We start from the raw sequence: 16,123 nt of genomic DNA on the forward strand, positions 1-16,123 counted from the left end.
CTGGTTTTTAATAAAATCAACCATCAAGGGGGGTGGGGATGTTAAACACTTCTCCAGTGCTGTTTCTCTGAACTGAATCTTTTCACAGCCCAGATTGCTGTCTGCTCTGCTGGAAAAAACATGGGGGACAGGAGAGAAATCATGAAAACCCAGCACAAAGAAAGGGTTAACACATCACCCCTCACTACTGTTTTGCTGTTCAAATCAGACTTTTTGGCAGCTACGTTTAACTCAAATAAAAATGGTGGGAGATGGAATAACTGTTCTTCATTTTGCCTGTCATTTGGTCTTTGATTGAGGATCTTTGTTGACACTTGTGGCTTTAAATCTTTGACATTTTAGTAATGTTTAGCTATATCTAAAAATATTCTGGTTTATTTTTGCAAAGCAACATTTGCACAAGAAAGTTCAAAATGTAATCTAACCATTTCCATATTTGTACTTAAAATACCATCTTTAATATGACACCAATGTAAGCAAGGTAAGAGTGTATTGGACAGGTGTTTTATGAAAGGAAACTATTTCTTTAGGCCAGCCATGCAATGTAAATTAACCACCAAGATCATTGAGTTGAACTTGTTCTTTTAAGTGAAATTGTGACACTTTCCCTCTCTATTTTGGATAGTAAAAACAAAATGAAATTTCCACCTACATCACCACCTGCTTCAAGAGCATTTTGTAACCTGAGGGTTCTAGCACTTACTCAGACAGGAGTAACATGGACTGAGGTAATGTACTCAGCTTTTTCTCAATGAGTTTAGCGGTTAATCATATGATTTCATAATTATGACAAGACACTTTCAAAATGCGTTATTCATTAGGAATGCTCAGTGTTTTTTCTGTCTTATTTACTGCATTTGTTTTCATTATTAAAAACTTCATTTGCATTATTGTTGTGTTAAAATTGCTTTTGCTATTCCTATTGCTTTCAATGGGAGCTTCTGCTGCCTGTGATTTCCATTTGTTTCATCCAGTTGACTTGAAATTATAAGACATTCTACTAAACCTCAAGGGATTCACATACACAAACTGCCTGGTATACATCCCCCTTAAATCAGCTTATTAGTCAAAGGAGACATGATGTTTCTGTTGATTTCAAGAGCAGATTTTAAAACAGCAATCCACCACAGAAGACCCTTGAGGCAAGAGGATTTTTACACCAAGGGTTTGCAACCATATATCAAAAGTAGCCTGAAATTCTAATCCAAAAAACATTCCCTTCTATCCGTTTTTATAGTGGCCATTTCTTGCGTTTGGTTGAAGATTAAATCCTATAGCAGCTATTGTTTACTGGGATAGCAGCAGTAAGTGGTTGGCAGTAGGGCTGGGAAAGACCTTCAGATTGGGAAAATGATTTCCTAATCCTTGGGGCATACTATGAGTCAGCTGTGAGTATTCATAAAAAATAAAACTTTGTTGCTGTGCTTTTGTGTCTAACCAAGGCATGTGAAGTGCTATCTTTGTACTAAATGATGTTTTTCCATTAGGTTCTTTTATGTGCTTCAGGGTGGCCTGCTCTTGAAGAACTGTACCTTGCTTTCAATGATATTTCAGTTTTAACAAGGTATGATACTGCAAATTCTACAGCTAATCTTTCATAATTGTGATGTTGCTTATTAAGGTATTGAAGTACCAAATGTAATTTTAGTATTCATTCATACTAATTGTTATGAGAGGTGATTTATGTAGATACAGAAACATTAGAGATGTGTATAACTCTTCATGTGTAAAATTTTGTATGTATAAATACTGTAGCCTGAGAGTAAAAGAACTTTTCCACCTTTGATGTGACTGTTCACATCTCCCACAGAAGTATCCCCCCTGAGTAATGAATCTGGTTAAAAATACATGAATTGACCAGTCCAGTGTTCTCACATTTAGAGAATCATTGGTTGGCTGTTCATAATAATTGAGCACCACACAATGTAATAAGAGTCTTTTGGATAGTAAAACATTTTGATAAAAATGTCTTCTACAGATATAACAACTTTATTCTAGTCAGTTGCAAGTCCATCCTACAAAAGCAGCGTATAAGTTCACGCAGTGCTTCCCAAACATTTTAGCACTGTGACCCACATTTTAAAACAGCAATCTATCGGGACCCACCTAGCTTTACTAGAACATGAGAAGAACCCTGCTGGATCAGGCCAAAGGCCCATCTAGTCCAGCTTCCTGTATCTCACAGTGGCCCACCAAATGCCCCAGGGAGCACACAAGACAACAGTCACAATCTGCGTCCCAGTGCCCTCCTGCATCTGGCAGTCAGAGGCAGCCTGCCTCTAAAACCAACAACCTGCACATACCTACAATGACTTGTAACCTGTAATGAACTTTTCCAGAACACTGAACTTATCCAGAACACTGGATAGCCCCCACCCTGCTTTTGGCTGCCTGACTGCATAGCTTGTTTCTTATGTAGTGATCTATAGATCCTTAGAAAGCTTAAAGCTTCCTTACCAGATGCTTACTGTCTCCAGATGTTCTGTCCTAGAGTTTACAGGTTCCTATCCACAGGAGAAAGGCTCTGCCTCTGTGAGGGAAGTTACTTGGCCACAGGTGGAGAAGGGAGAGCAATTAATTCCCCTGGCAACAGCACCTCCCAGCAATCTTGCTGCTGGCTGCTGCTCCTGTGTAGTGGTTTGCAGTGGAGTCTCTTCCTCCTTCCTTCTCCCAGCCTCTGGCTCTAGACAAAAAACGATCTAGAAAGAAATATCAGTAATGATATTTCAATAATAATTTCAATAACCATCAATAATGGTTGAGAGTGAATGTATTTTTTTGGTTTCTCCGGAGTAAAATATTTTCAGTCTAAACCCGCTTCTTATTTATTACTCAGTGTATTAGTGGCTTTTATGGAACTTCCAGGACTACACCAGAATCCTCGTAAATCCAAAAATATTTGTTAGCTTTTATAAGCTTGAAAGTAACAGCACAAACGTATAGTCTTCTCAGGAGTAAGTGCCATTGTATTCAAATTGATTAAACAGAAATTGTTGAACTTTTTACCACATTAACAATACTTGATGATCAAACAATCATATAGCCAAAAAAGGGGTTTGGGAAAGGTATTTGCCTTCTTTGAGGGGGAAAAAGTTTTTTTCTTACTTCTGAGCACAAGGCCAGTGTTGGAGGTGGACATCTTGTCCTCGGGCCTACTCCAACCCCTGATCTGCCTGTACAGTGTATGCCCTCCCATTGTTTCCTGGCCCAGCAGTCTTGGCCAAATTATTTAGGCTTAAGTGGTGCTGGAACTGGGAGTTGGAGGGAATGAGAATGCCCCTGGACTCTTTCACTGCCCATTGTAGCACAACCCAATGCTGCACCTATGAACCACTACCAAAGTAGCAGCCATGTCACCCAGCACAAGACGATGAGAAGAGCACTGCAGCAGCAGCAGTTGGCTCTGTCCCATGTTGCGCAGGCTGGGCTGAGAGGGCTGCTTGTCTTGACTGGGTTATTGCAACCCTGTCTGTTGTACATAAGAAAGTGACCAACTTATGCTAAAAAGTTGGGCTGTAGCAACAATAGCAGGAAGATGACACAGCACCTAGCAGGCAGGGGTGGGGGGGGTGGGAATGAGTGACATTCTCCCTACAGGCAGGTAAGAGTCCCACCACAAGGAAGTACAGAGTCATCACAGAGTTACTCCCTCCACAATTTTGAGTAGTTCAACAGTCTTACTCTTGCTGCCTGAGACTGAAGAGCTTCTGCCATAAGGAGTAGACAATACAAGGTTAGATCAATCAGTTATTTAACTCAGGAGGTACCTTCATACTGTCTTTTTCCTAGCATCTTGAGAAACAAGTTCCCTAGGTGCTGGTGAAAACTGGTGGCTTTTTATTGGACACAGTGGATTTGTGGAGATAATCCTGATTAATACTGTGAGTATGATCTGTGTTAGACAAAACAGAGCAGTTTCAACATCCAACCATATAGTGCACCAAAATGAGTAGATCAGAAACTTATTAATTCCCCTGTGGTGTAATGTGGCAAAAGGACATGAAGCTGCCACCTAGGTTCCTTATATTCATATTTTATTGTAGAAGAATTACGTTTCTTCTGCTGTTGAAAAGTGATATATTGTATTATTGTATTGGCAACCTTCAGTCTCGAAAGACTATGGTATCGCGCTCTGAATGGTGGTTCTGGCACAGCGTCTAGTGTGGCTGAAAAGGCCAATCCGGGAGTGACAATCCCTTCCACACCGGGAGCAAGTGCAGTCTGTCCCTGGTCTGTCTCCCTGGCTATGGGCCTTCCTTCTTTGCCTCTTAGCCTCAGACTGTTGGCAAAGTGTCTCTTCAAACTGGGAAAGGCCATGCTGCACAGCCTGCCTCCAAGCGGGCCGCTCAGAGGCCAGGGTTTCCCACTTGTTGAGGTCCATCCCTAAGGCCTTCAGATCCCTCTTGCAGATGTCCTTGTATCGCAGCTGTGGTCTGCCTGTAGGGCGCTTTCCTTGCACGAGTTCTCCATAGAGGAGATCCTTTGGGATCCGGCCATCATCCATTCTCACGACATGACCAAGCCAACGCAGGCGTCTCTGTTTCAGCAGTGAATACATGCTAGGGATTCCAGCACGTTCCAGGACTGTGTTGTTTGGAACTTTGTCCTGCCAGGTGATGCCGAGGATGCGTCGGAGGCAGCGCATGTGGAAAGCGCTCAGTTTCCTCTCCTGTTGTGAGTGAAGAGTCCATGACTCGCTGCAGTACAGAAGTGTACTCAGGACGCAAGCTCTGTAGACCTGGATCTTGGTATGTTCCGTCAGCTTCTTGTTGGACCAGACTCTCTTTGTGAGTCTGGAAAACGTGGTAGCTGCTTTACCGATGCGCTTGTTTAGCTCGGTATCGAGAGAATGAGTGTCGGAGATCGTTGAGCCAAGGTACACAAAGTCATGGACAACCTCCAGTTCATGCTCAGAGATTGTAATGCAGGGAGGTGAGTCCACATCCTGAACCATGACCTGTGTTTTCTTCAGGCTGATTGTCAGTCCAAAATCTTGGCAGGCCTTGCTAAAACGATCCATGAGCTGCTGGAGATCTTTGGCAGAGTGGGTAGTGACAGCTGCATCGTCGGCAAAGAGGAAGTCACGCAGACATTTCAGCTGGACTTTGGATTTTGCTCTCAGTCTGGAGAGGTTGAAGAGCTTTCCGTCTGATCTGGTCCGGAGATAGATGCCTTCTGTTGCAGTTCCAAAGGCCTGCTTCAGCAGGACAGCGAAGAAAATCCCAAACAAGGTTGGTGCAAGAACACAGCCCTGCTTCACTCCGCTTCGGATGTCAAAAGGGTCTGATGTGGAGCCATCGAAGACAACAGTGCCCTTCATGTCCTTGTGGAAAGATCTGATGATGCTGAGGAGCCTGGGTGGACATCCAATCTTGGGGAGAATCTTGAAGAGGCCGTCTCTGCTGACCAGGTCGAAAGCCTTTGTGAGATCTATGAAGGCTATAAAGAGTGGCTGTCGTTGTTCCCTGCATTTCTCCTGCAGTTGTCTAAGGGAGAATACCATATCAGTGGTGGACCTGTTGGCTCGGAATCCACACTGCGATTCTGGATAGACGCTCTCTGCAAGTACCTGGAGCCTCTTTAGTACAACTCGGGCAAACAGCTTTCCTACAACGCTAAGGAGAGAGATGCCGCGGTAGTTGTTGCAGTCACCCCTGTCACCTTTGTTCTTGTACAGCGTGATGATGTTTGCATCCCTCATGTCTTGAGGTACTCCACCTTCTCTCCAGCAGAGACAGAGGATTTCATGCAGCTCAGTGACGATGATCTCTTTGCAGCATTTTAGGACTTCAGCAGGGATGCTGTCTTTTCCAGGTGCCTTGCCAAAGGCAAGGGAGTCCAGGGCCACGTGAAGTTCTTCTAGGGTTGGTTCACTGTCAAGCTCTTCCAGCACAGGCAGGCACTGTTAATATAATGCTTAAATTCTAAAACCACTTTAAATGCAATCTGTTTTTTTCCAGACCTATTGATGTTCTACATACCTTGAAAAGGTTAGACCTTTCAGGCAATCTGTTAACCAGTGGAGATCAACTTCAGCTACTCGCAGAGCTTCCCAAGTAAATGTTACATAACAGTACTGTAAATTGAAATTTATATTGCATGATTCTGTAAATTCACTTAATCTGCGTGTATTGTATATATTTAAATATAATGGGTTAGATCCTGAGTAATATGAGTGAAAAGAAGTTTGCTTGAAGGGAAATTGCCTTCCAAGTGTCAACAGTAGTGTTTCTTTGCATTGTTCTTCAGGGTCCAAAGACTTTCAGGAAAAACTTAGGAAGACTGCAGTGGGGTGGGCAGCAATTGACCAAAAGTGGATACAATTTTCAACATGAGATGCAAACAAGTTTTAGTTTCAGTATTCCATTTCTCCCGTTCAGGGCTGTCAAAGTTATAAGCAATTTGGGTAGAACTGGAGGTATAGAGTACTGACTCCACAGCCCTGTTTGCTGCTCTCTTATCAGTCACCCTGATGTCGTCTTATCTATTGATGCATCGGATACTTTTCCTTTCAATTATTCAAAGAACCTTTTTCCTTGATTTGTGTGTGTTCAAGACATATTGAAGAGTAGTCCCTTCAAACAGCTCACCATTGTTCAAACCTTAGAAAATTTTATTGTATTCTTCCATTGTGAAGGGTCTTATTTAGTGGCATACAGCCTTGTAGAATTGTATTTACCAAATCACAGTGTCTGCTGTGTTAACAACTTATTACAGAATGCTCCACATAAAATCCATATTTTAATAGCCGTGCTCTGACTTTTAAATTTCAGGTTAGAAAGACTAATACTTTCAAACAATGGGATCACTTCTATACATTTTCCTGATGTCCAATATGGTATGTAAACTGGGAACTGTTACATTCTTTTACATTTAGTCTTCTCTATTGTTTCATCAATGTATTCTCCTCTTTAACAGGCTGCAAGACTAGAATGTTTCCTTCCCTAACACACCTTGTAGTAAACAACAACAAAATAGCAGAGGTAGGTAAAATTTCATTACTGTGACATTGGAGGTATTTGGAGTTTGAAGCCTGTGAGAAAAGCTAGAGTTTTTTGTTTTGGTGCTAGGCTACTGAATTGCTCAGTTGCCCAGCACCAGTTGTCCTCTCCAGTTTGGAGCTAGATTGCAGGGATAAACCCCACATTTCTGCTGGACTTTCCAGGCACAGTGACAAGGTCAGGGAAAATAGCCTACCTCTCTCCCAAGGGGTAGGACAGGGTTCTAATAACCACAAATGTTTGGTTGCCTAGCAAGGTCAGCCAAGGTTTGTAGACCCCTGAGTAAAGGGAAATGTTGCCTTGTTTCAGATATTGGTGGATCAGTGTTACCATGTTTCCATATTCTTATTTCAGTGGTCGGTTATCAATGAACTTGATAAACTACAAAAGCTTGAATCATTTGATTGTCGGAATAACCCTTTAATGGACTCGGACAAAAACACAGAAACTGTGAAGCAGCTCATTATTGCCAAAATAGGCCGGTTAGCATTTATAAACAAGTGTCAGGTATGTAATTCATTTTCAATTAGTAACACTAGGAAGACAGAAAGGGCAGAAAGGACAATGTTTTCTGAGAACTCCAATCACAAAAACATTAATGTGGTGTGGAATTTTGTTGAAGGAGCTAGTTAAATGCTGCAACATTCTCTTGCAGTCCTCTTGTATATTTCTAATTCTGTACATTTCAGCACGGCACTGAATTTGGCTTGAGCAAACTAGCATAAATTACCTTGTTTATGATATTTTTCTTGTTCAGCATCTATAGCCTAACTGGCCACTATTTTTTCTGATGATACTTCGAATTGGGGTATGTAAATCTTATTTCAAGATCTGTGTTCTGTAGTAAGCAGTTGCTGTTTGAAGATACCCAAAGGAGATTAGTAGGCATGTTTTCTAGTTTTGGGACAAGATAGGCTGGTTTGGAATCTGTGGTTTGAATGTGTGAGACTTTTGAGTCTACTTTAAAGATGTAGGAGATCCCCATGCCACATAGCAAACTACTTTTGAAGGTTCCATCAGTTTCAAAAACAGGTTACCATAGAAACACAAGTCTGGTGCCCCCTTGGACAGTGGTACTATTTTCTTCTTTTTTCCTAGCCCATGACAGCACACTATTGTTACAGATATGCTACTGCTAACATTTAGAATACTGAATATATTCCTGTTTATATAACTGACTTCACCATCATGGTGATGTAGCACGTTCATAAGTCCTTGCTTTTTCACAGATCTTTCCTGAAGAAAGGAAGGGAGCAGAACTCGACTATAGGAAAAAGTATGGCATTGACTGGCTGAAGGCTGGTGGGAATCAAGATTCAAGCAAAAACAATCCAAATGAGGAATTCCTTGCTGCCCATCCCAGATTTCAGTTACTCTGTGATAGTAAGTATATGTCTGGACAAAGATTTTTTTCTTTAAGCATTTTGACTTGTTGTCAAAACAACATGCTTGTCTTTATTCCTTTTGCTAGTAGGCTTTGGCTTTGGTTTGCCTTGAAATTAAAGTAATTTAACAACTAAAGAAAGTCCAGGGAGGCAGTCAAGTCACTGTAGTATACACATGTACAGTTTTCTTATGTGTTTGGGTAACCACTGTATGCCAAACATAAGCCCTTCACTGATAATTCCCTTTGTAAGTGATTTTTCTGAAGCATTAATCTGCCATTCTAGCAAATGGCAATTGGATGGTCATTATACGAATGATATTGTTCTCAAAACATTGTGAACATTGGAGAAGAGTGTATTTCTGTATTTGAGGTATCTGTAAAGTGACCAAGCAACAAACTAACATAATGAAACATAAATGTTCTTTTAAACTCATGACAAGGTCCACTTTCTGAGAAGATATGTGGCTTTCTTACCAGATACCAGAAGTTTCCACACGTTGAAACTTTTGAATGGAAAGTAACTTTCCAGCTCACTTGAGAGAGCCCTAGAAGCTTTGGAGGTCAACTTCTGAGGTCATGCACAAAGCATGTGTCTCTGCAGATCCCCTCTTTTGAACTATAGTTACAAGTACACAACCTGCCATCCTTTGCTGTTTTATTTATAACTTTTTTGTGTGAGTTCATTGTGTTTTTATGTAAGCTGTCCTGAGCATTCTCTGAATTGAAAGATGAGAGAAAATATTCTTGAAAGGCTGAGTAATGAATAAAGGAATGTATGAAGCTGCCTTATACTGAATCAGACTGTTGATCCATCTGTCAACACTAACTTGCAGCAACTCCAAGGTTTCAGGCAACAGTGTCCTACCTGGAGATGAGATGTTCTGCATATGAAATGGATGCTCTTTTCCTTGGCTATGACCGTTCTGAGTTGGGCAGGATTTGGCTGACCTAAGCTTGTCTGTTCCTCTTGTGAGGTGTACTCTGTCATTAGTAGACAACTATGCAGCTATTCTTTTCAGCCTATAGCCACTTCTACATGAAGACTTTTCAGAGTCTTGGTCAGGAAGTTGGTGTGCTCCTGAGATATGCAAGTTAGAACATGGCCTTGCCATTTCTGAAATATTTTGTCCTGATCCATCTACCTGTATCTATCTGCATGCAGAAGTGGAACAGAAGTACAATGTTAGAAGAAAACACTATGCTTCATATCACTTTTTCATGCTGTCTTTGCAGCCATTTATGGATGTGGTGCCTGCACCTCTAGAGAGAGCTTTCAGTTGTATGAGTTATGAGACCTCCCTTATCTGTTATGTGAAGCAATCTTGAACCTAGGATGAATATTTTTTACGCATAATAAGAATGTATTGCTGATACACTTTTTGGTTTTTCCCTTAACAGAATACGGTGCCCCTGAAGAAGGGGAGCTGAAAAGAGAACAGCCTTTCTCCTTAAAAAATCAGCTGTTGAGTAAGATAAGAAACTATGCTAATTGTACTTTCTATTATTTTCTAGAAGAATGCAATTGTACAAGTGGCTGTATTTTTAGTAGATTTTCCAAGTAAAGATTTTCCACACATCCTTACCAAAGTATACAGCTGGTGATGTTGCTTTTTCCTGTGTCAACTTAAAACCAGCAAAGATGGGTGACAGTTAATGTTTCTCCTTGTCTAGTTTTCAGTGCCAAATTTCTATACCAAAAGAGCTTGAGGATTACCTACATAGTTTTCCCGCTTGTCTATTTTTACTGGAATATTCAAGCTGGTTTACAAAATGAAGAATAACACGCTGTACCAATATAAAAACTAAAGCCATTCCTAACAAACTACAGCAGGATAAAGCTACAGATTAATGATGTCTAGTGTGTATAGATGATTTTTAAATTGATGAATTACATAGACTTCTCATTCCATGTTTCTTTAATTTCCTTAAGCTTTGACCTTTAAATGTCCTGACAAACCTGACCAGAAGCCAGTAGAGAAGAAGCTACCAGGTAAGGGCAGGAATCTGTCTGTTTCATTGTTTGTCAGGGAATTATTATATACTGTATGACTACTTCGTTTGAGGCTCCTTCACATGACAAGGTGGATGAAGCTGTTCAAAAGCACACATTCATTTTTCCCATCTTGTAGTTGTTAAATGGCATTTAAATAAGTGAGCAGCCAGCAGTGTGTGTTGTATTCTTATATTTGCTTCTTGCATTATTTTGAAAACAGTATCTCTGAGTTGGGCTGAAGAGCAGAACAAAAGAAATTAAAGTGTGGAATGCTTTAGTTACTGTAATCTTATTGGTTTATATTTCTCTACACTGTGTGTGGTGTTTCCACCATCCCACACTTACCAGTTTCAGTTGTCCAGTAACAAAGATAACATGTCATCAAATTGAAGTCAAAGCAACTTACAGTACAATTTTATGCATATCTACTCAGTAGTATGTCCCACAAGATTTATTGGAACTTACTCCCAGGTAAGAGTGTATAACGGAGGTATTCAATCTGTGCGTCGGGACTCCCTTGGGAGGTGGAGAAAGCCCTCAGGGGTGTCGTGAGGCATCTTGGGGAGAGAGGTAGCCATTGCTGCTCTGCTCAGCTGCATGCACTGCCTCCCTTCTTGCTGCTTTTCTGTGGCTCTGAACGAGGGGGGTGGGGCAGTGTGAGTTGGGGAGGGTGTATGAAACATGGTGGGGGGGAGGTGGTGGAGCCTCCCTGGCATATAGCTTACCTCCAGGTTGCCAGCCTGGCCATTCCAGCTTCCTGCGCTGCACGCACTTGGGCTTCACTCCCCGTCTGGAGAAGGCTCGGCCCACGATTGCATTGAGTGCTGTGCAGAGTGGGACTGCTGTCCCAGGCTTCCCTCTTGGTTTGGAGAAACCCTGGCGGTGCTGCGTGTGCTTACCAGCCAAGCCCTCTCCAGTGTCCTCCAACATTAGAGAAGGCTAGGATGGAAAGCATGCAGCGTCACTGAATCTCATTGCCTGTCAGCCCTCTCTAGGTTCGAACTTCTCTCATGTTCCAGGGAGGACGCGGCCAGCAAGCATGCTCAGCACAGGGCTTCTTGCTGGCCGCGTCCTCCCTGGAGCAGGAGAGAAGCCAAACCATCTCATCTGTGCAGGGCGTGCTCCTGGCAGGCTTCAAACTAGGAGGGAAGCCTCACCTAGGGAGAGCTCCACCAGTAAGTGCAGGCAGCACAGTGCTTCCCTCCGCTTGGGAAGGAGGGAGCCCAGCCTGCTCTTAGTGGGGAAGGGGGTGTCCAGATGCCACAGCCTGCATTCCTCCGTCTTGCCTGGGGGGAATAGGGGTGGCATCTGCATGTTTGGATGTACGTGTATGAGTATGTCCCCATCTGCTTTGGGGGTGAGTTGTAATCTTGCTCTGTATGGCTGCAATCCTATCCACACTTTCCTGGGAGTAAGCCCTATTGACTCAAATGGGACTTACTTCCGAGTAGACCTACATAGGCTTGGGCTCTGTGTCAGCTTAACCAAGGATCTTCACCTTTCTCTTTTTCCTCCCCCTTCAACAGAGGAAAAAAAGTTGCTCTTGATCAGTCAAGCTTTGTCTCAAAAAATTGATTAAAAAATAAAAATACGCATTCTTTTTCTGTCATCCCCCTTTTTCCTCCTGTCTCCTGGGGGGGCAGAACTTCCCAAGTTGGCTGCTACTATAAGACAAAGGGCACAATCCTAGCTAGGTCTACTCAGAAGTAAGTCCTATTGTGTTCAATGGGACTTACTCCCAGGAAAGTGAGGTTAGGATTGCAGCCAAACAGTCTCTGGATCTCAGTTTCACATCAGTTTGAAAGCGGCATATTCACACAAAGCAAAGTCTTCCCCTCCCCCAGCAAATTTCATCACTTCTTTCCCCCCTTACAAGAAAGAAAAAACATCCCTTTCCAAAACCCTCCAGGTGTGCTGCTAACAAACTCAGAGTGCTGGCAGCTCTGCTGCAGATTTGGCTTCTCTTGGTTTTTTGTTTCCAGTGTATAATTATAGCACCTTCATCCCCATTTTGGGGGTAACTGAGGTGAGGTGATGTAATGGGGAGCCGTGGCCAATGCCCACAAGGATCAGGGGAGCCGCTCACCAGAAAAGTTTGAGAACCACTGGTGTATAGCATTGCAGCTTTAGACTAGTGAATGCTGATTTGCTTAGCAATTATCAGATATTTTTATTGCTGCCACTTGCTTGCTTTAATTTCAGTTCTTATTCTTTGATTAATACTGCATAAAAGGCAGGAAAAATGCAATCAGCAGCTGCTAGTGCATTGTCATTTTTTACATGCTGCCTGCCCGATGGTCTTGCCTAAGGCTTAATATCACTGAACAGCTAAAACCTGCATCTGGGTTGTATTGCTAGAGGTGGTGACAGCTCACATGATTGTTCTTCCATAGGAAAAAAATTTCACTACACAGCAAACTAGATTTCAGAGACATATTAGTTTGTCATGAGAACTAGGCCTCTGTCAGTTGATGAAGCATGTTGACAGGATAATATTAAACCTGATCAACGTGTGCATTTGTACAGTATATGTACAAATATATCTATTTGGTGTGTGTGTGTAAATATAACATGCCTGCTTTATTTTGCCAACCTTTTCCTCCCTATTTGGCACCTACCAATACCAATAATAATAATGACCTACCACTGACAAATGCCAATAATGCTGGGTATTCTCCACTCACTAAAAAGCACAATTTCTAAGTAGAAAATAGACATAGTTCTAGGTGTGTGTATTAGATTAGGAGGCACCTCCCTCCCTCATAGCCTTTGTCTTCCCTCCCCAACTCAAAGTCATCTTTGAGTGAAAACTTTGAAGGATATGTTGGCTGTAGGCTCAGCCTAGCAACTTTTACCTCTGCCTAGAATATTGTATGCGCAAAAGTGGAAATCTACAGATGTTTCAACTAAAGAAAATTTAATAGATAAAATTTATGAAATAGCAGAAATGGAAGTTTTAACAAAGAATGAACAGAAAGAATGAAAGAGATTTAGGTAGAGTAAGAAGATATTGGAAGCCTTTTTATGACTGGATAAACAGTATTGACTGTTTAGATAAATCATTTACTATTATAATGACAAATACGATAACTTTGGTATTGATGAGTATTTTTTTCAGTCGTTGCTGATTTCTTTTGGAACAATGCACGTTGTACTCTATGGCCAATACCCCCATGTGTAACCTATGTAGTCCCAGCCCTAAGTCTAAACCATTTTCCTCACCTGTATCTGTAATAAATAAATAAACTTGGCATTAAAAAAAACTTTTGCCTCTGCCATAAGAACATAAGAACAGCCCCACTGGATCAGGCCATAGGCCCATCTAGTCCAGCTTCCTGTATCTCACAGCGGCCCACCAAATGCCCCAGGGAGCACACCAGATAAGCCATGGAACTCTGCTCCTAATCCTTGGTAAGAGATTGGTTTAAATTCTTCCTCAGCTTCTTGGCCACTAATCTTACTGATGCTAACAGCCAGGAGTGAGGTCTCAGTATGGAAAAATAATTATCTATATAAAAGGACTAGCAAGCTGACCAAGCAAGTAAAAATCTACACCCTTTAAAGTCTCTCTTAAAACTAAGAACATAAGAACAGCCCCACTGGATCAGGCCATAGGCCCATCTAGTCCAGCTTCCTGTATCTCACAGCGGCACTCCAAATGCCCCAGGGAGCACACCAGATAACAAGAGACCTGCATCCTGGTGCCCTTCCTTGCATTTGACATAGACCATTTCTAAAATCAGGAGGTTGCACATACACATGTAACCCGTAACCCATAATGGATTTTTCCTCCAGAAACTTGTCCAATCCCCTTTTAAAGGCATCCAGGCCAGATGCCGTCACCCTATCCTGTGGCAAGGAGTTCCACAGACCAACCACACGCTGAGTAAAGAAATATTTTCTTTTGTCTGTCCTAACTCTCCCAACACACAATTTTAGTGAATGTCCCCTGGTTCTGGTGTTATGTGAGAGTGTAAAGAGCATCTCTCTATCCACTCTGTCCATTCCCTGCATAATTTTGTATGTCTCAGTCATGTCCCCCCTCAGGCGCCTCTTTTCTAGGCTGAAGAGGCCCAAATGCCGTAGCCTTTCCTCATAAGGAAGGTGCCCCAGCCCAGCAATCATCTTAGTTGCTCTCTTTTGCACCTTTTCCATTTCCACTATGTCTTTTTTGAGATGTGGCGACCAGAACTGGACACAATACTCCAGGTGTGGCCTTACCATTGATTTGTACAATGGCATTATAATATTAGCTGTTTTGTTCTCAATACCTTTTCTAATGATCCCCAGCATAGAATTGGCTTTTTTACTGCCGCAGCACATTGGTTCGACACTTTCATCGACTTGTCCACCACCACCCCAATACCTCTCTCCTGATCTGTCACAGACAGCTCAGAACCCATCAGTCTATATGTGAAGTTTTGATTTTTTGCCCCAATGTGCAAGACTTTACACTTACTTACATTGAAATGCATCTGCCATTTTGCTGCCCATTCTGCCAGTTTGGAGAGATCCTTCTGGAGCTCCTCACAATCATGTCTGGTCTTCACCACTCTGAAAAGTTTGGTGTCGTCTGCAAACTTAGCCACCTCTCTGCTCAACCCTGTCTCCAGGTCATTTATGAACAGGTTGAAAAGCACCGGTCCCAGGACAGATCCTTGAGGCACACTGCTTTTCACCTCTCTCCATTGTGAAAATTGCCCATTGACACCCACTCTCTGTTTCCTGCTCTTCAACCAGGTCTCAGTCCAGGAGAGGACCTGCCCTCTAATTCCCTGACTGTGGAGTTTTTTCAGCAGCCAATCTCTCCAGAGTGCCGTGGGACAGAGTGACCGTGTTGAACGCCTTCTGAAAGTCCAGATATATAATGTCCATGGGTTCTCCCGCATCCACATGCCTGTTGACCTTTTCAAAGAATTCTAAAAGGTTCATGAGGCAAGACTTACCCTTACAGAAGCCATGCTGATTCTCCCTCAGGAAAGCTTGTTCATGTGTTTTGAGATTCTATCTTTGATGAGGCATTCCACCATCTTACCCGGTATAGATGTTAGGCTGAGTGACCTATAGTTTCCCAGGTCCCCCCACTTTCCCTTTTTAAAGATTGGTGTGACATTTGCTATCCTCCAATCCTCTGGCACTGTGGCAGTTTTGAGGGACAAGTTGCATATTTTAGTCAAGAGATCAGCAACTTCATTCTTCAATTCCTTAATAACTCTTGGGTGGATGCCATCAGGGCCCAGTGACTTATTGATCTTTAATTTGTCAATGAGGTCTGAAACATCTCTTTTAATTTCTATCTAACTTAATTCCTTGGTCAAGAGGCGCCGTTCGGGCAGCGGTATCTGCCTGAGGTCTTCTGCCTTGAAGACAGATGCAAAGAACTCATTTAATTTCTCTGCCATCTCTAAGTCTCCTTTTATCTCCTCTTTCTCTCCCTGACCATCCAGAGGGCCAACCACTTCTCTGGCGGGTTTCCTGCTTCTAACATATTTGAAGAAGCTTTTATTATTCCCCTGAATGTTGCTGGCCATGTGTTCCTCATAGTCTCGCTTGGCCTCCCGTATCACCTTCTTACATTTCTTTTGCCACAGTTTATGTTCCTTTTTATTCTCCTCATTAGGGCAAGACTTCCATTTACGGAAGGAAGCTTCCTTGCCCTTTACGGCCTCTCTAACTTGGCTCGTTAGCCATGCGGGCACCCTCCTGGACTTAGTGGAACCCTTCTTCCTTTGCAGTATACAC

The 16,123-nt window shown here is 42.4% G+C and overlaps 1 protein-coding gene across 3 annotated transcripts in view; it reads left to right on the top strand.

Annotated features, from left to right (window-relative positions):
* The window catches only part of TBCE (tubulin folding cofactor E), a 30,684-nt gene that overhangs the window by 12,248 nt on the left and 2,313 nt on the right, over nucleotides 1–16,123 (top strand). For all 3 annotated transcript variants that reach the window (XM_066617003.1, XM_066616995.1, XM_066617012.1), the window contains exons 7-15: nucleotides 626–728; nucleotides 1,488–1,564; nucleotides 5,961–6,056; nucleotides 6,774–6,838; nucleotides 6,919–6,983; nucleotides 7,356–7,508; nucleotides 8,231–8,384; nucleotides 9,787–9,855; nucleotides 10,319–10,378. In XM_066617003.1, coding sequence (XP_066473100.1) covers nucleotides 626–728; nucleotides 1,488–1,564; nucleotides 5,961–6,056; nucleotides 6,774–6,838; nucleotides 6,919–6,983; nucleotides 7,356–7,508; nucleotides 8,231–8,384; nucleotides 9,787–9,855; nucleotides 10,319–10,378 — 842 coding nt within the window. The remainder of the gene's footprint in view (nucleotides 1–625; nucleotides 729–1,487; nucleotides 1,565–5,960; nucleotides 6,057–6,773; nucleotides 6,839–6,918; nucleotides 6,984–7,355; nucleotides 7,509–8,230; nucleotides 8,385–9,786; nucleotides 9,856–10,318; nucleotides 10,379–16,123) is intronic.

The sequence above is a fragment of the Tiliqua scincoides genome, chromosome 1 (genome assembly GCF_035046505.1).
Source record: "Tiliqua scincoides isolate rTilSci1 chromosome 1, rTilSci1.hap2, whole genome shotgun sequence".
In the NCBI taxonomy this organism is placed as follows: Eukaryota; Metazoa; Chordata; class Lepidosauria; order Squamata; family Scincidae; genus Tiliqua; species Tiliqua scincoides.